A 19,786-nucleotide genomic window follows, 5' to 3' on the forward strand; every position below is an offset into this window, starting at 1 on the left:
GATGACTGGAAAAAGGCTAATGTAGTGCCAATCTTTAAAAAAGGGAAGAAGGAGGATCCTGGGAACTACAGGCCAGTCAGCCTCACCTCAGTCCCTGGAAAAATCATGGAGCAGGTCCTCAAAGAATCAATCCTGAAGCACTTGCATGAGAGGAAAGTGATCAGGAACAGCCAGCATGGATTCACCAAGGGAAGGTCATGTCTGACTAATCTAATCGCCTTTTATGATGGGATTACTGGTTCTGTGGATGAAGGGAAAGCAGTGGATGTATTGTTTCTTGACTTTAGCAAAGCTTTTGACACGGTCTCCCACAGTATTCTTGTCAGCAAGTTAAGGAAGTATGGGCTGGATGAATGCACTATAAGGTGGGTAGCAAGTTGGCTAGATTGTCGGGCTCAACGGGTAGTGATCAATGGCTCCATGTCTAGTTGGCAGCCGGTATAAAGTGGAGTGCCCCAAGGGTCGGTCCTGGTGCCGGTTTTGTTCAATATCTTCATAAATGATCTGGAGGATGGTGTGGATTGCACTCTCAGCAAATTTGCGGATGATACTAAACTGGGAGGAGTGGTAGATATGCTGGAGGGGAGGGATAGGATACAGAAGGACCTAGACAAATTGGAGGATTGGGCCAAAAGAAATCTGATGAGGTTCAATAAGGATAAGTGCAGGGTCCTGCACTTAGGACGGAAGAACCCAATGCACAGCTACAGACTAGGGACCGAATGGCTAGGCAGCAGTTCTGCGGAAAAGGACCTAGGGGTGACAGTGGACGAGAAGCTGGATATGAGTCAGCAGTGTGCCCTTGTTGCCAAGAAGGCCAATGGCATTTTGGGATGTATAAGTAGGGACATAGCGAGCAGATCGAGGGACGTGATCGTTCCCCTCTATTCGACATTGGTGAGGCCTCATCTGGAGTACTGTGTCCAGTTTTGGGCCCCACACTTCAAGAAGGATGTGGATAAATTGGAGAGAGTCCAGCGAAAGGCAACAAAAATGATTAGGGGTCTGGAACATATGAGTTATGAGGAGAGGCTGAGGGAGCTGGGATTGTTTAGCCTGCAGAAGAGAAGAATGAGGGGGGATTTGATAGCTGCTTTCAACTACCTGAAAGGGGGTTCCAAAGAGGATGGCTCTAGACTGTTCTCAATGGTAGCAGATGACAGAACGAGGAGTAATGGTCTCAAGTTGCAGTGGGGGAGGTTTAGATTGGATATTAGGAAAAACTTTTTCACTATGAGGGTGGTGAAACACTGGAATGCGTTACCTAGGGAGGTGGTAGAATCTCCTTCCTTAGAGGTTTTTAAGGTCAGGCTTGACAAAGCCCTGGCTGGGATGATTTAACTGGGAATTGGTCCTGCTTCGAGCAGGGGGTTGGACTAGATGACCTTCTGGGGTCCCTTCCAACCCTGATATTCTATGATTCTATGACTTGTAGGCTGTAAAGTTTTACATTGTTTTGTTTTTTTCAGTGCAGTTATGTAACAAAAAAAAAATCTATGTAAGTTGCACTTCTTTGAGTGCTGTCTCTATGGGTTCTCCACTTCAGGTGGTGGTGTGTCCCGCTGCCGTTGATCGGAGATTTTTTCTAGCCATGTCTGGTTGGGATATGTGTGTACAGTAGCTGTCTCACAGTGCTGCTGGTGCCTCTTCTCACATGTGCTCACCCCCTCAGTTCCTTCTCAACCATTCTCAGCTTGAGATGGGGTCTGTTAGTGGTGTCCCTACTAACTTTAGAAAAATATAGTTTTTAGGTTAAGATAGTGAGTTAAACTATTTAGTCTTATCTTACTGTAGAAGTCATATTTTAGTGTTGAAGTTCAAAATTTTTTTTTTCTCTTTTAGTTAAGTCCCCAAATCTCAAAGAGGGACGCTTAAAAATGCCTGGATCCCAGGATTCAAAAGTGTGTGTCTTGTAAAGATGCCTTCCAATCTCAGTCGGACACTCACTTTTTGTCTGGTGCCTCGGTGAGTCGCACATTCCTCAGAAGTGCACTCACTGCAGCAAACTACAGGCAAGGGCCAGGAGGCATAGGGATCGCCATCTGAAACTAATCTTCATGGCGAAATCCCTAATCTTTGCAACAGATTCAACAAGTGGCTCCCCTGAGGCTGTCTCCATTGACAGAGCGAGTGCCTCATCTTCACAGAAATCAAGAAAAAGGGCCTTGTCCTCACCAAGCCACGAACCGTTAAAGAAACGGTCTCCGGTGAGATCCCTGCCATCGGTGCCAAACTCATCAAGAGTGAGCACCTTCGATGCACCAGGCACCTCCAGCACCGTCCGCCCAGTGACCTCTGCCAGCAAGGTAAAGGAGTCGAATGGTAGGCACTGTACAGACTCCTCCTCCATGGCACCGTCTACCCCAGCAAGGGGTTTGGTATCACAACCTGCACCGCAGGACATCGCTCCCCCACTGGCACCAAGCGCAGCTGGGGCCGAGCATGGAATAACTGAAACAAACTACGACTGTGCCGAGGAAAGCCACACACAAACAATCGGCACCGAAGAAAATGGCACTGTTCCAGTCCAGGACTGGAAACCAGCAGATGTAGTGTGGCAAACCCCGGCCTCCATCTTCCCAACTAACAAATGCATGGACAAGAAATATCATGTGCCAAATAAGAGCATCTAATTCCTGTTCGTCCATCCACCACCAAACTCATTAGTGGTGGATGCAGTCAACCCATGGGGCAAACAATACAAGACCACACCTCAGGACAAGGAATGGAAGAGACTGGAGTTATTAGGCTGAAAAGTCTACACCTTGGCCACACTGTGCTACTGGCAAACTATGACCATGACAATTTTAATAAACTGACAGAATTCACTCAGGACATACCAGAGGAGAAGAGAGACCAGTTCTGGGCCATTGTCAATGAAGGCCAACTTAGCTTCAGGACTACACTCCAGGCTGCCCTCGATGTAGCAGACACAGCAGCCTGCATGATGGCAATGGCCATAGTAATGCGTAGGGCCTCGTGCTTCACTCCTCAGGAATCCCTAGAGAGCTCCAGCACAAAGTAGAAGATCTGCCCTTTGACAGAGACAAGCTCTTTTCCGCAAAAACTGACAAAGTCCTTCAGTCAAGAGTAACATTATGGACCCTAGGGATATACATACCACTTAATAGGAGACAAAGATACCAGCCCTACAACAGGAGAGAGACAATACGTCTCAACGCCAGCAGAGACCATAAGACGCACGGGGAAAGAGACACAGAACACAGAGACAATCACAGAATGTGGCATCCCAACAACCACCAAATAAGCAGCAATTGTGAAGAATTGGTCAAGGGTCTGCACAACCTCTCCATAGCAACAGCGTCAATGACCAATACCCAAATCTTTAGGCCAGAGGTGGCCAAACTATGGCCTGCAGACCACATCCGGCCCATGGGACCGTCCTGATTGGCCCCTGAGCTTCTGACCCAGGAAGCTTGCCCCTGGCCCCTCTCATGCAGTGATGCCACTGTGCAGGCAGCGGGGCTGCGAGCTCCTGACACTCTGAGCAGCATGGTAAGGGAGCAGCGCACAGCGGTGAGGGGGTTGGGGTAGCAGGTCCCAGGGGTCAGTCAGGGGACAGGGACCAGGGGGTGGTTAGGGGTGGGGGATCTCGGGGGGGAAGTTGGATGGGGCAGAAGTTCTGGGGTGGTCAGGGATCGGGGAACAGCGGGGGTTGGATAGTGTGGGAGTCCTGGGGGGCCTGTCAGGGGGTGTGGCTATGTTGGGTATGGGGTGGGGAGGCGGTTTGGGGTAGGGGTCCCAGGAGGGGCAGTCAGGGGACGGGAAGTGGGACAGGGCAGAGGCAGGGGCCAGTTTCTCAGTGCGATATGGCCCTCGGGCCAAAAAGTTTGCCCACCCCTGCTTTAGGCACCGACTCAGAGCATATTACAGTAACTGGGCCTCCATCATCTTGAACTAGTGGGTCTTAGAAATCGTTCAAACAGGCTATACCATCCCCTTTATATCTTTCCCACCTGCCCAGCCCCCCTTTCCCATCCCTCTTCAGGACCCTTCTCATGAGCACCTGTTGAGACAAGAGGTACATCACCTTCTGCAAATACGTGCACTGGAACTAGTTCAGTTACATCCCAGAGGGAAGGGATTCTATTCCCATTACTTCCTGACCCAAAAGAAAAATGGGGGGGGGGGGGTGGAGACCCATCCTTGGTCTAAGGAGACTCAACAAATTCATCCGTGCCCACAGATTCAGAATGGTCACCCTGAGCTCAATCATCCCTGTGCTGGAAGATGGGGTCTGGTTCGCAGCCCTCGACTTACAAGATGCATACCTTCACATTCCATACTTTCACATTATAATCTATCCGGCTCTCAGATGCTTCCTAAGTTTACAGTAGGACAAGAAGATTTCCAATACAGAGTGCTACTATTTGTCCTCTCGACGGCACTGAGAGTATTCACCAAAGCACTTGGGGTAGTAGCGGCTCACACAGATGGGGGATACCGATATTCCCTTACTTAGATGACTGCCGACTCAAAGGCACCACAAAGACAGAAACAGAACGAAGCATTCAAATAACCATCTCTCTCTTTCACTCCCTGGGACTGCAAATCAATGAAAAGAAGTCCACCCTGACTCTGGTACAGCAACTAGAGTTAATTGGAGCTTACCTCGTGTCCAGAGAATCGCTACCAAGGCCACATTCACAACAATGACCTCCCTTATATCGTGGTCTCCCTTATAGGTGGTCTCACAGTCCCTGGGTACATGTGTGGACATGCCTACAACTATTGGGATATATGGCTGCTACCACATTCATTGTAAAACATGCCAGGCTACACATGTGGTGCCTTCAGAGATGGCTGAATGCAGTATGCATCCCACAAAGACACAGTCTAAACAAGAGAATCACACCCACCACAAAGGTGATAAAATCACTATGCTGGTGGACAAACCCAATGAACGTTTGCTCCAGTGTACCATTCCAACAGGAACCACCATCTGTTCAGATCACAACAGATGCCTCCCTGATAGGATGGGGGGCTCACCTGAACCAACATACCACCCAGGGCAAATGGTCCTCTGCGGAAACACATTTACACATAAATCTACTAGAATTACACCCGGTATGCAATGCATGCTGCCTCTTCCTTCTCTCATAAGAAAGAGAACGTTATGGATCCTAACAGACAACATTGCATGTATGTTCTATATCAACTGCCTGGGTGGAGCATGATCCTGCTCCTTATGTGTGGAAGGTCTAAAACTATGGAATTGGTGCATAAAGCACAATATCACTATAATAGCATCATACCTACTGGGCCGCCTGAATATCATAGTGGACACAATGAACAGACAGTTCTCACAAGAATACGAATGGGAACTGAATGACAAAATAACACATCATATTTTCCACAGATGGGGAACTCCAGTGATAGCCCTGTTTGCGATGTGAGCAAATAAGAAATGCCCAAAGTTCTGCTCATGTGCAGGACAGGGAGCACAATCACTGGGAGACATATTCCTTATCAAATGGAACGGCACTCTCCTACATGCCTTCCCTCCGATTCCTCTGATCTCCATAGTCATACACAGAACACGAACCGACAGGGCCAAGTTAGTCCTTATAATGCCAACAGGGCCCAGACAGACTTGGTTCCCTTGCCTGACTCGCAAGGCAATATGCAAGCTATTCACTCTCCCCTATCTATACAATCTCTTGTCACAGGACAATGGTCAAACCCTCCGTTTGGATCTGGGGAAACTTCACCTGAACACATGGCTCTTTCATGGGTCTGTCCTGAGGAATTAACCTGTTCTGACCATGTAAAACAAGTACTGAGTACTAGCAGGAAACATAACACACGCTCTACTTACCTCCAGAAATGGAAAAGATTTTCCCTGTGGTGCCAAACCAAACAAATATCTGCACAACCGGCACCACTTCCTATCATCCTGGATTACCTACTATCCTTAAACTCAGGAGTGGCTACGAACTCAATTAAAGTTCACTTCACGGCCATAATGGCCTTCCATCAACAGAAGAATGGGACATCAGTATTTGCCCATCCCACTACTAAGAGGTTTGTAATGGGGCTACAGAATGTGTACCTGGATATCTGTGAAGCCACACCAGCAAGGGATTGAAACTTAGTGCTCAAATGCCTAACCAGAAAACCATTCGAATCCTTAGCATTGTCTTCTTCACTTCACTTATCTATGAAAGTGGCATTCTTGATAGCCATCACATTGGCACAAAAAGTGAGTGAGATGGGGCACTCATGGCTCACCCCCCATACACAATATTCTACAAGGACAAAGTGACTCTTAGGACACGCCCTAAATTCATGCTCAAAATATCGTCCTTATTCCACCGATTCACTTCTCTGAAACCACACAACCACCCCCAAGAGGTGGTGTTACATACATTAGATGTCCATCGCACCCTGGCCTTTTATCTTGACAGAAGAAAGGCCTTCCCTAAATCTCCCAGACTATTTGTGTCAATGACGGAAAGATCAAAGGATGTGGCTACATCCACACAAAGACTATCTAAATGGATGTCAAACTGTATTCAGTTGTGCTACTCCCTATGTAACGGAGAAGTCCCAATTGACAGGAGCCGTAGTGGCTTCCATAGCATTCCTGCACAACGTACCCATTGTAGACATATGCAGAGCAGCCACACGGGCATCTGAACACACATTCGTTAATCATTATGTCATTAAGCTCAGCTTGAGCGCAGACACAAGGGTAGGCTTCACAGTCCTAGCCGCAGCTACAGGCTCAACTCTGAAACTTCTTCCATTCTCGTGAGGGCACTGCTCTACATTCACCTGAAGTGGAGCTGCCACAGGGACAGCACTCAAAGAAGAGGGAAAGGTTACTCACCTTGTGCAGTAACTGAGGTTCTTTGAGATGTGTGTCCCTGTGGGTGCTCCACTACCCACCCTCTTCCCCTCTGCTTCAGAGTAAAAGAACTAAATGCTCCACAGTAGAGAAGGAACTGAGAGGGTCGGGGTGTGCACGTGCTAGAAGAACCACCAGTGGTGCCACGAGACAGCTACTGTGCACACGTGCCCCAACCAGACACTGCTAGCAAAAATCTTCAATCGACTGTGCCAGTATGTACTGCCACCTTAAGTGGAGCACCGAGAGGGAGACACATCTCGAAGAACCTCAGTTACTGCACAAGGTGAGTAACCTTCCCTTTCACAACAAAGAGATTGCACTACAGTACTTGTATGAGGTGAATTGAAAAATACTATTTCGTTTATCATTTTTATAGTGCAAATATTTATAATAAAAATAATATGCAATTTGATTTCAATTACAACACAGAATACAATATATATGAAAATGTAGAAAAACATTGAAAATATGTAATAAATTTCAATTGGTATTCTATTTAACAGTGTGATTAAAACTGATTAATCGTGATTAATTTTTTTATCACGATTAATTTTTTGGAGTTAATCGTGTGAGTTAACTTTGATTAATGAACAGCTCTAATAGAGATAGATAGCATTCATGGAGACTATATATATCTTCTTGGACTTTCTAAGACAAAGTCCAGAATTTGCTTGAGTGTGTGGAAAAATATGAACTTTACAGCCTGAATCTTGAATTTAAAGCTCTTAATTTGTTTTTCTCTCTTGACTAAAAACTTCTTTCTTCAAGGTAGAATTAATCTACCTCCACAGTATGTTATAGTTTTGGAGAATATTTTCTAAAACTGGTACCTCTCTTGTGACTGTAGTGTGAAGAAAATGAATGTCAAAGTCTCTGTTTGTTAATTAAGGGCATAACAACCCCATTTTTGAGCCCTTGCTAGAAAGTTGCTTTTTTTCATTTGTGAAAAATGTTTCTGACGACCATCACATCCTTCTGGCTGACTCACATAGTATTTAATAATTTTTGATTCTTACAGTTGTATCTTGGGAAGATTCTTTCTGAAGCGGTACTGCAGATGTATTTCTGTGTATAGAGGGGGCCTAGCTTCCAGAAGCTGCCGACCCTGCACGTCCCCAGGCTGACAGATTTTTATGGGAAAGCAAAATTGTTCTATTCTCTATAAAGAATGCCATATTGTCCAATGTGATTTTAGTATATTACACATGAAAGTCCAAATTTCATCATCTCTGAATTTTCTGACTTACGCAATTAATTTTCAAACTTTAGGTCTTATTAGTGTAATGTTATATACTCATGCAATACAATAAAAGTTAATTTGAAATTGAGTGCATGATGGATCAGCTGAACAAAATGTGTTTTGAATGTAAGTTCAGTCAAGTTTTCTTGATAATGGACTACTGATTTAGGACTAGGTTGTGATCTGCCCTTATAGGAGCTTTTTAATTTCTGCCCTCTCGTGTGCCCTGTTCCAGGAGCTGATCCCTGTAAGCAGGGCTGACTCACCCCTTCTCCAGTTCTTAATTTGTAATGAAAGAGATGCTGTGGCTCAAGCAATTTTTCTACTTTCATAACTGATGCAGGAAGCTCAGACGTGCCAGGGCTATGAATTGTCAAGTCTAGAAGAGCTGGGGCTCAGCCCTGTTGCAAATTAAGCACTGCCCTTCTCACCTGATTTAGGAGACAAGTTCATGTCCTCTTACTGCACAAGTCTGCAGAGTAAGGCTGACACACCTGGTGGAGCAATCTGCATTATCCTAATGCATGATGCGGTGTGTGTTCTTGTCATGCCCACCGAACAGCTCTGAAAGAGAATGCCTCTTTGTTCATCTTGCAAAATTACAAATTCATCTGAATTGCTAATAGAGCTTCTCTTTGCTGTTTTAAAATTGTTAAGCTTTATCTATGCTACTAAATGTGGTGTTTTTAATTTGCTTCTCTTTGTGAACATTTTAATCTCCTCTTATATTGACAACTACTTCAAATCTACTTTTTTCAGACAACTCTAATTTAGAACACATTAAATGGGTTTAGCTGTTGAACAGCATATTCGCTTCTACGAGTAATGGCCATTTATCTTTTGTCTATAAAAGGTCTACTAAAATGAGTGGTGACTCCTACAGTGTGGCTTTTTCTAATTATATCTTAAACAAAAAACTGCTCTGTGTACTTCACAAATTGCTTCAGATGAACAAAAATTTTGTAGCAATGTTTTTCACCATTTGCGATAACCTAAGAAAAGATGGGGAAAGAAGCATTAATCACAGCAAACTTTTCTTTAATTAAAATACATGAGTCATAAAAGCAACCATTAATAGGATCCTTAAATAACTACTGGCATTGCTTTGACAACTTCAATAAATATTCTGTTTGGAAACAGTTGTCTTCATACTATGGTCTGACACCTCTCATTTCTTTGCTTCTGTATTACTAAGTGCATTTGCAGGGAAACGGAAGAGTTTATTTAAATTGTTGTTGCTTTCCCATCTGTGGTCTCAATCATGTTCATGGAAATGGAAATTTATATCACCACAGGAACTTAGGAAAACCTGTCAGGAAAAAGTACACCAACTCAGAAGAGTACATTATTATCTTCTTGCAACTGTTCTTCATGGCAAATGAGAGGGAAAATACAGCAAATCTGAATCATGAAACACATACTATTTAGAAACAAAGCATCAACTGTTCTTTGAAAGAGAACTCCAAGTTAATCAGTTTGTAAAATATGCTACCTTTTTGTCAAAATGCTGTTTCTTTTTAATGTCGAATCCTTTTAAAGGAATAAGCATTTTTTAAAACCCCTTCTGTTGGGAAGGGAAGCAACTGTCAAATGTAAGGACATCACAATGCAAAGTAAATTCACAATCCCCTAACTGTGTCTAAGGGCTTGGCTACACTTACATTTTATAGAGCTCTAACTTCCTGGCTCAAGGGTGTGAAAAATCACCCCCCTGAGTGCAGCAAGTCAGAGCGCTTTAAAGCTGGGAGCTGTGCTCCCAGCGCTCTGAGCTAATCCCCTCATGGAGGTAGATTACCAGGAGCGCTGGGAGAGCTCTTTCCCAGCACTTGCACGTGACCACACTCGCACTTCAAAGCGCTGCTGCAGGACTGCTCCCGCGACAGTGCTTTGAAGTTTCCAGTGTGGCAATGCTCTAAGATTCGGTCTGTAAAGGCAAATTTTTTGCTATGAACTTCCTGATCTACTATAAGGAGTAGACTAGATAAATTTGTTCAGCATTAGCCATATCTATACTCTTTATAAAGTAAATTAGTAGTAGTAGTAGTAATCTGTTGTTGCTTTAAAACTGGGTGACCAAACAACATTTTACTGTTGAGACTGACAAGTTACTTGTGTTTTTATGGAACTGCTTTCAATCCAATGAATCACCTCAATTAAAAAAAATATCCTATATAATTGTATGCCTCCTCTCCGGTAGTAGAGGGATGATAATGCTTACTAGCAGCAGTAATTTTTCTATTGGCTTTAAGATTTTGGGGTATTACATTGTATAATTGAATAATCTAAAGATCATTGAATTACCTATATTGAAGACTCTTAAATATATTGATATCTGTAATTTAAAATGTGAATAATACCTTGTCAATAAGAAATGTGTTTTTGCTTTTAATAGTCAGAATTTCAGAAACCGAAGGGGCACTTGTGAATTTTGCACATTTGAATCACTTGAGTTATCTTTTGGAATTTATTGTTGTTGGTTTTCTTATTTTATTCTCTTGGAAACTTTATGGAATACTGTGGCTTAAATTCCGGAATTCTAATATGCTGATTAGTACTTCATTAATGTAAGCAAAAATTGTATTACTGCAAAGTAATTCCATTCACAGTTCCACTCTAAAGTCAGCTAGATAGGGGAATAAGCTACAGCTACTCACTTCCTCAATGGTGCTTTTTGACTGATCTTCCATGTAAGACTTCTTACTTCCCCAATAAAACCTTTGGCTTCCTAAAAAACTCCATAAAGTGAATAGATGTGGAACAAATATTACTTTTTCCATGTACCACATTAATTTTCATCATTTTAAGAAGGAAATTTGTTCAATGACAGACTGTAAAATTGTTCTCATTTAACATAGTTGAAAAATGTGGACATGTTTACTGAAAGTGTAATTTTAAATATCAGATCAGTTTCCTTTTATACCAAAAATTACTTGTATTATTAAGATGAACATATCTATATTCTGCATTGGCATTTTCTGTTTAACTCTGCTTTTAATAGGGTCCGCAATAGGCAAAAATGTGCACTACTTTAATATAATATTTTTATGTTGTTAAACGTCTAAATATATTAAAACTTTTTCTAAATCATGTGAAAAATTAAAGTATACTTTAAGCAGACATAATGTTCTAATAACCTTTTTATTTTATGTTTCAGAACAAAGTAGAAGAGATGATTTGGAAGCTTTAGGACATATGTTTATGTATTTTCTCAGAGGGAGCCTTCCGTGGCAAGGTTTAAAGGTAGTGTTTTTAATATCCTCATCTCTCTCTCTTTTTTTTTAATAAAAAAAAAGTCATCTTCTCCATGGTGTTTCCTTAGTAAAGTTGTCTCCTAAAATACTTTCTGAAGTTATAAATTTATCTTTCACATCATAGGCTGATACATTAAAAGAACGTTATCAGAAAATTGGAGACACAAAACGAGCAACACCTGTCGAAGTATTGTGCGAAAACTTTCCAGGTAATGACTGTGTTAATGAAGATGAATCTGTGAATTTATCTTTAAAATAACGCTGCAGTAAATCTTTGTTTTTAGTACTGTAGGGCTGTATACATTACTAAGAAAAATGGCTTTCAAATACATATAATAAAATATATGGTGTTAATGCAAGTAATTTAAAATATAATGAAACATTACAGAGTTTTGTCACTGACTGTTGTTGAAGCTGGGGGATTAGGAGAGAGGCCGAAAATCACTAATTGTTCAATGTATTGACATTCTGTGGGGAGGAGGGAAGAGGGGAGGAAGTTTATTTCCAGTTCCAGATAGTGATCAGTTTGTCCTGAAGCATAAAATTTTGGTCTCCTTTTCATCTATAAGAAACCAGCTTTAATATTTTTTAAAAATATTTATTGTAACACTTTTCTTACTGGTAGATGACCCTCATTTTGAAGCTGACTTACTTAAAACTACTTACAGTTCATTTTGGGCACTACTCCTGCCTCTGAGTCCCCCTAACAATTTTTGTGGTATTATAGTTACATTTTCCTATACAAAAAGATATTTTATTTCCCTGATTTCTCTGTAAAAGACTCAGACATATGAAACTAATTTGCTATACAGAAGCACCCATGAAATTGACTAAACAAGAAACTTCTATCAAATGTATAAAATAAGGCGGGGGGGTTGGGGGGGGAGTTTTCTGCTGTATAAATCTCTCACGTCTAGTAATGATAGATTTTTAAAAGTTGATTTTTTTTTTTTTATTGTCTATTTGGCTCCCATCCTGCAAACGTTTAGACGTATGACAGTTCCATTAAATTGAATGGGATACTCATGAACATAAAGTTAATAGGTGCATAATTGTTTCAAAGGGAAAAATGCATTAACTGCTGTGGAACATGAAAACTTAACTGATAAAGTAAATTAACATGACAAAATCAATCTGAATTTTATATAGAAAGCTAAAGATTTATTTGGTTTGTTTTTAAATGCCAATGATTAATGAAATTGTTTAACCATTAATAAAACAGAAATGGCAATTATGAATATTTCTCATTTGTATAGAGGAAATGGCTACATATCTGCGTTATGTAAGAAGGCTAGATTTTTTTGAAAAACCAGACTATGACTACTTAAGAAAACTCTTTACAGACTTATTTGATCGGAAGGGCTATATGTTTGATTATGAATATGACTGGATTGGGAAACAGCTGGTGAGTTCAGTTAAGCAAAGATGCTGTATTTTTGTCTGTCTAGTTTTTTTTAACTATCATAGTTAGTCTTAATATTTGTGTATAATTTTTCTTGTATATTATAAAATTTACTAAGATTATGAGTCAAGCTACTATTGTGAAAGCTGCAGAACAGTTTCCATTGTAATCCCCTGTTTTTACATATTGTGAAATTTATGAAATATCACCTTTTGGTCTGAGATTTTTTTCATACTGGGTCTCTTACTAAAGGTGTGGTGTTTTTTTAAACATCAAATAAAATTCCCTCCTCCGTTTTATAATAGGGGGTTGTAGGAATTCTAATCATCTTTTGAGAAGAGTAACAGATTGTCATTTGAAACTTTGCAAGGACAGAGTCGTCATTGGGAGTGTATGGTGGTTTCATTTTGGGAAAGTTTTAAGCAACTGAGAAATCACTTCTCAGCATCTGAGGTTTATAGCTGAAACTATAGTAAGCTGAAGCTATACTAAAGCCTTATTCCCTTTGTGACATCAAAGTGCACACCTTGCCTGTCCAGCCTGACAGGCACATGAGCTGCTGCTTGCAAGCTTTTGCTGAGACAGGTGGCTTGAAGGAGCTTCTAAGTATCTTGTTAAAATACTCAATAAAGATGTCCTTTTAAAAACATTTTTGGCTACTGCCAGGAACTAAAGGATTAGCCCCCACAGTTAGGGTCTCAGCTGATCAGAAAATGGTGGGGGTGTTATCTGTAGAAAATTCTGTCTTTTCACTGAAAAATTACAAAAATTCAATTTTTGCCCAAAAAGACCAAACTTTTTTTGAGAAAAGCCAGACAGAAATATTTGTACAGTCAAAAATTCATGGAAAACATAGTCTAAGTCAATAGAACTTTGGTTGCATGCTCCAATATTATCTATTCTAAGCTTTCATTTTACAAAACTCTGTATTTGACTTACAGAATTTTTTCTACAACTTGAAATAATCTTGTAACATTTTCTTTTTTTACTTACACTAAATTTAATGTCATGCTCCTGTATATACGTATCCTTATTTACTTGTGTATATATTTTCGTAACTTATTCTCACAATCATATTTTACTAAGATTGTCAGTACTCCAATAGTCTACACTATAATTATTGTTATTAGATTAATTGTTAATCTGGCTCTTTCTAACTTTTGAGGGCTTGGCTTTGCAACCCAAATAACATTCTGATAGCATTGTTTTGTTTGAGGGTTTTTTTGTACACGATAACGATTATTTTGTATTGCAGTAGTGCCTAGGGTCCCTGTCATGGATAAGGTTCCTGCTGTGCTAGGCAGTATAAAAACACAACTAAATGTGCTCCCTGCTTAGAAGAGCCAACAATCTAATATGAGAGACAGCAGCATATATATTCTCTTCGTCCTTACTTACATGCGATAATGTATACAGGGATGAAGCAGCGACTTCAAAGCTAACTTTGATCATGTGCACAATTGATTCTTAAGTGTCGGAAATTGTGTCAGTTCCCTATGAAACAACTGTGCTTTTTATGTACATGATTTTATAGGATTATGGTATTTACATAGTACTGCAGTATGCTGCACATAAAGTTATAGCAACAAATGTATTGTGGCTTTTAACAGAAGTTAATATTTTGTAGCACTCAGAAAGGGACAGTCCAAGTTTGAGGGCATCTGAAATCTTTTATTTGGCACATTCTGTCTTTGATTACTTACCCATGCTTGTTTAACATTCTACGGATATAATCTTTCTATGGATTTTCTTTACTTAAAGTGAAAAGGTAGGAATTTCCCTGTTTAGGATTTGGAAATTCTGTTAGCTTCTACAAATTTGAAGTGTGTTAAAATTCTACAGTCTGGAACTATTTATACATCACCAGAATGCCTTCTCCCACACATGCTTAGATCGTTTATAGGAAGGAACACCTTCCTTGGGAATGATCAAAGTGGGACTCCCTGCTGTGCATCTTAAAATGTTTACAGAAGCTTTTCTCAGTCCCCATGTACCTTCTGTCCTGAACAACTTTATAAACTTTCACTACTTAGCTAAGCTAATCTTGAAAATAGCCTCAGTGAATCATTCCTTAGCTACACATCTTACAAACTAAGTGAAAAAATACCATTGTGAATAGTTGGTAAACAATTTTTCAAAAGCAAATAAGATGGTGAACTCAAATTTCCTCTGGAACAATGAAATGCACTGCTTTTCAGTAAGCATTCTCCCCAGACAAAATTGTATCTTTCAAACCCCAGCCATTTTCATTATCTGTTGTTTTTTTTAAAAAAAAAAAGTTAGAAGAAAATTTGTAAAATGGTAATATCTTTTATTTCCACTGTGTTCACATTTAAAAGTGGCTTAATCCTCTTTTTTTTTCTTCATACTTTCAAAGAGGGCAGAGATTAGTCATAGAAGATTTCAGCCTGAAACCTTACAGGAAGTTATCAGTAACCGAAATAGGTTAGAATGGATACTTGATGCAACTTTAACTGTAGTGGGACTGACACTTCTAGCTGGAGTAGTGGCAAACTTTTCAAATTAAAATGTAAGCAAACAAAAATTTAAGGAACTCCTCACAAAATACACTTATTTGGACCATTTTACAATAACTCATCATGTCCTAAGCATACTAGTGAATGCATTGCAGCATAGACTAGTGAAGTCTTTATAATCAGACATCATTGCAGCAAGTTGCTCCTAAATTTTTGTGAAGGGAGAGCATGATACTGGTTTTTGTGAGGCAATTACCAAGTTTAAGAATTAGTGAGGATCTGCTTCATGACTTGCTGTTGGTTTTGTATGGCCACATCTCTGTACATTTCCATGGCAGGTTCAGAAACATGTTTTGGATTACAATTCAATAATTGTTGGTATGTAAAAAACTTAAATATTTTTTAACAATTTGCTACATAATATATTATGTTTGTAGCCTACTCCAGTGGGCTCAATTCATTCGGACCCCGCACTGTCATCAAACAGAGAAGCACATCAGCACAGAGATAAGATGCAACAATCCAAAAATCAGGTATGCTGCTCACCTAAGATTTTATCAGCTTTATTTTATGTCATCCTTTTTATAAAGTTGGTTCTTTGTGCCAAAACAGCCTTGATATTGCTTGTGTTACATATTTTCAAATTGACACCAGTTTCTGCTGTCCATTTTTTTTCTATGTTTGCTGAAGGTAGCCTTATTAATGCATGAATGTTTTTGGTTTGTAAATCTTAAATAAAGGTCATAAAGGGCTATTGTGTTTTTAAGTTGTAATTATAAATAAGTGGGAGGTTTTTGTCTTTTTTTTGATGAACTGCATCCTAAGGAGCATTGCTGTATTTTTTCCTTAGTTTTTCTATTTAATCTTACAGTCTCTTACTTTGCACCCTGTACAGTGAATCACTCACTAGTGTTAGAGGGTTCTGTTTTCCTAAGATTGCATTTTTTGTCCCATCATATTTATAGTTTACTGCCACCTTAGTAAATTCAAAAGGCAGTAAAATTTGTGAGAATTCTAGATTTTCTGTTAAAAGTATTGTCAAGTTTTTCTTAGAGAAAATACTTCATGCTCAATCATAGGCTATAAGAACAGATGGACTGCTTAAGGTTTGAATTCGCCATTGTTACCTGGTGCTCAGAGTGTGTACAATTCTGAGGTGAGATTACCAGAATGCTGTCATGAGAAAAATGTATTTTTAAGTACTTTCTTACAGATCAAAAACTGTTTTATGTAAAGGTTGAAATAGTATCTGTACAAAATATATAAATCATATTTTACTTTGATATGCTGTACAGTTTAAGGGTCAAGCTTCCCAAGTGAACATATAAACTTCACCCTATATATATATATATATATATATATATATATATATATATATATATATATATATATATATATATATATATATAATATATATATAATATATACATATTATATATGCATATTATATATAATAATAATATATATATAATATGCATATATAATATGCATATGCACATGTGATTTATTCTAGTAATAAAAAAAAAAGTGCATATGCACATAGTTACCCACTTTATACATACAAATGAGATTTGCATACATAATGTAGGTGACTAGTTTCAAAAGCTTCGCCCTAAAAGGTTTAAGGTTTCTGTACAAAAATCAGTTATTTTAAAGGATATAGTCTGAGAATTACATTAGGAGTTTGTTGCCAAACTAGTGGAGAATTACAGTAAGCTGATAACTTTGATCAGTATTGTGATTTTATACTTCAGTTTGTTTCTCAGAAAATTTCAGGCTTTTGTTGATGCAAGGGTAGGAATATACAATATAATAATTGTGCGCTGCATTTTGTATTGCATTTGTTGAATGTATATTTTCAGTTACTATAACATGCATGATGTGCAATTGCAGCATTGTATTTTAAACATATGTAATCATCAATTCTTGTTTTCTTCTGGAGTCTTCATCATATTTTTAATTATATTGCTATGTTCGAGAGAAATTTTGCATACCCCAAGAGACTTATAACCATTTTGGAATTACTTAAAATAATAAAAACAGTTGGTTTGGGGTTTTTTATTTTTGTTTATTGTTATGCTTTCTGCTATTTCCAGATTCTTAATCTGTCTGGTAGTTACGTTTGAGCGTATACATTTTTTTGTTTTTAGCTACTCCACAACTTTTAGCTATAGTAAATAGCAAAGTTTAAACGTGTCAAGTATCAAGGAGTAACCGTGTTAGTGTGTATCCACAAAAAAAACAAGGAGTCCGGTGGCAGATGCATCTGAAGAAGCGGGGTTTTTAGCCACGAAAGCTTATTCCCAAATAAATCTGTTAGATACATGTTTAAACTTAGACTATATACATTCATGTGCATATGTACATAGCTGGTTACATTCTGTTTGTGTGTTGTATTCCTGTGGGATTTTTATTTTACATTGTAATACTAGCATGAGGTGTTTAATATGTTTTGGGTTTTTTCCCTCCTCTTCCTTGCATGCTTAATGCATTATATAATTGGCAGTCGGCAGACCACAGGGCAGCTTGGGACTCCCAGCAGGCAAACCCCCATCACTTGAGAGCTCACCTTGCAGCTGACAGACATGGTGGCTCGGTACAGGTATTTTCTGCTTCTTTGCATGATTGATTATTTCCACATGCTGCAACCTATTCCCCTGTAACTCCTGGCATGATTCTTGTTTTCAGCTGAAAAGTTTGCTTCATAGTTATGTCCATAATTACATTCCCTTATTCTTTTTGTTCTGCAACTGCCAAACTGGAAAAGAAAAGTGCAGAAAGTTTGACTTTTTGTATGTTGAATTTCTACAAATGCCTGTTGTAGTTTAGCAGTATAGCTTTCTAAAATTTATATCAACTAAATCCTCTAACGTTATGACTTTAGTTCATTTTAATTTTATATATATTTAAGTAGATTTTAACTACTCAAGTTTATTTAATATTAGCCAATTTGGAGAACTTGGCACAGTGCAGCACTTTATATTTTTTAACCAGGGTAAAAAATGAGAAATGAATGAATATTAGTAATATTTAGTTAAGTACTTTATTTCAATTAAATATCTGTTTAAATAGAGTCAGTTTCTACAAGTAAGTATAACAGCAGCTTTAGATATTGTACTTGTCCCTACCAAACAAATGTATTTCTCCCCTCCTGATAGAGAGGCCAATGCAAAAAAGGCAAAACTGGCTATCTGACCAGACATGGTGAATTTACATATACACAGTGCTGTCAAATTCACAAAGTAGAAAACTAAAAACAAGGAATTTTTTTTCTGATCATTTTTCAGTGTCTTAGATTTTGCTTTTAAGAATAGTAGTTAAAAATATTCAGACAGTAATGGAATTTATGGCATCCCTTTAAGATGTTGGAGGAATGTAGTTATACATAGTGACTAAAGAGCCTCCAGAAAGCTAATTTTATTGCACTTCCACTTGCAAGTGAAAAACATGATATTAATTTCTGCTTAATGGAAGTGGGTTATCGCATCAAAACTTGAACAAAGTGGTGTACTCGGGAAGCTTTTGAATTCACTAATTTGTTTGCTTAATGGTGCGCAGCAGTAACAGCTCTGTTTCTTTGCCAACCACCAAAATGCTCAAATGAGGTATGATTCCCAGTCCAGTCCATTTCTCATTTGTAAACAGTAGCTTAAGGGGATTCATTCACTAAGGTTGGCCAATTTAGAGTTTCTGTCTAAGTCAAATGCTGACTCATTGTCTTATGTTAATTCCCCACCCAGACCCTGTTATAGTCCAAACTCTTTCTCCCTGAATGCTTAATTTCCTTTATCAGATTATTGTAGCTTTCAACCCGGTTTTGCTTTCCTTGTGTATGTGATGTATGTGGTTGCAGTCATTCTTGGGAAATGTAGGGCACGAGAATCAAGAAGATACTTGTCACATCAGATGGCTTGAAAGCTGCCCTGTTTATGTGCGTACACTCTGTTCTTAGTAATTGTTTGTCATGTCAATCAAAATCATAATAATGTAGTATTATAACAAGAAGTTGTATAGAACATGTTGTGTATTTTCCTTGTGCTCAATACGCTTTTTGAGCCTGAGACTGAGAGCTCCATCTATTTCTTATATTTTAGTTTTTTCTAAAATATCTTGTTTGTTTTTTTCTCCTCCAAGGCAAAGAGCAGGGATAAAATTGCATACTTCACCCTCTTAATTCTGTACAATAAGTTTTTTGCATCTTTTAAAAAATCTGAGTCTTGAATTAAATTGCAAAGTTCTAAACTGATGCTTGAAAAGCTCTTGTTTGTGTAGAATAAAGTAACTGAATAAAATAAAGTGAATATTGCAACTAATCAAAGAGTTGGTTGCTCTAAACCTTTTTATAAAAATAATTAATTCTTATTTAGCTTACTAGTAACAAGCAGTTTGACTATCAGACCAGTGTTCTGATCACAGCAACTCTTTCAAATCAATAAAATAAAAAAGGAAAGTAGTTGATTTGTCTCCTTGAACCATATTAGAATGTGAAATTAGCATTGGATTTGAGATTAAACTGGATAAAATTGAGATTTCTTAAGTACC

At 38.8% G+C, this 19,786-nt stretch overlaps 1 protein-coding gene across 13 annotated transcripts in view; it reads left to right on the plus strand.

The window, feature by feature from the left end:
• Positions 1–19,786, plus strand: part of CSNK1G3 (casein kinase 1 gamma 3) — a 163,531-nt gene that overhangs the window by 111,104 nt on the left and 32,641 nt on the right. For 10 of the 13 annotated variants that reach the window (XM_073344818.2, XM_073344823.2, XM_073344826.2 and 7 more), the window contains 5 exons: positions 11,269–11,354; positions 11,490–11,574; positions 12,622–12,770; positions 15,682–15,777; positions 17,751–17,846. In XM_073344818.2, coding sequence (XP_073200919.1) covers positions 11,269–11,354; positions 11,490–11,574; positions 12,622–12,770; positions 15,682–15,777; positions 17,751–17,846 — 512 coding nt within the window. The remainder of the gene's footprint in view (positions 1–11,268; positions 11,355–11,489; positions 11,575–12,621; positions 12,771–15,681; positions 15,778–17,750; positions 17,847–19,786) is intronic. The other 3 variants (XM_073344825.2, XM_073344827.2, XM_073344822.2) reach the window with 2 other exon arrangements.

The sequence above is a fragment of the Lepidochelys kempii genome, chromosome 5 (genome assembly GCF_965140285.1).
Source record: "Lepidochelys kempii isolate rLepKem1 chromosome 5, rLepKem1.hap1, whole genome shotgun sequence".
Taxonomy (NCBI): Eukaryota; Metazoa; Chordata; order Testudines; family Cheloniidae; genus Lepidochelys; species Lepidochelys kempii.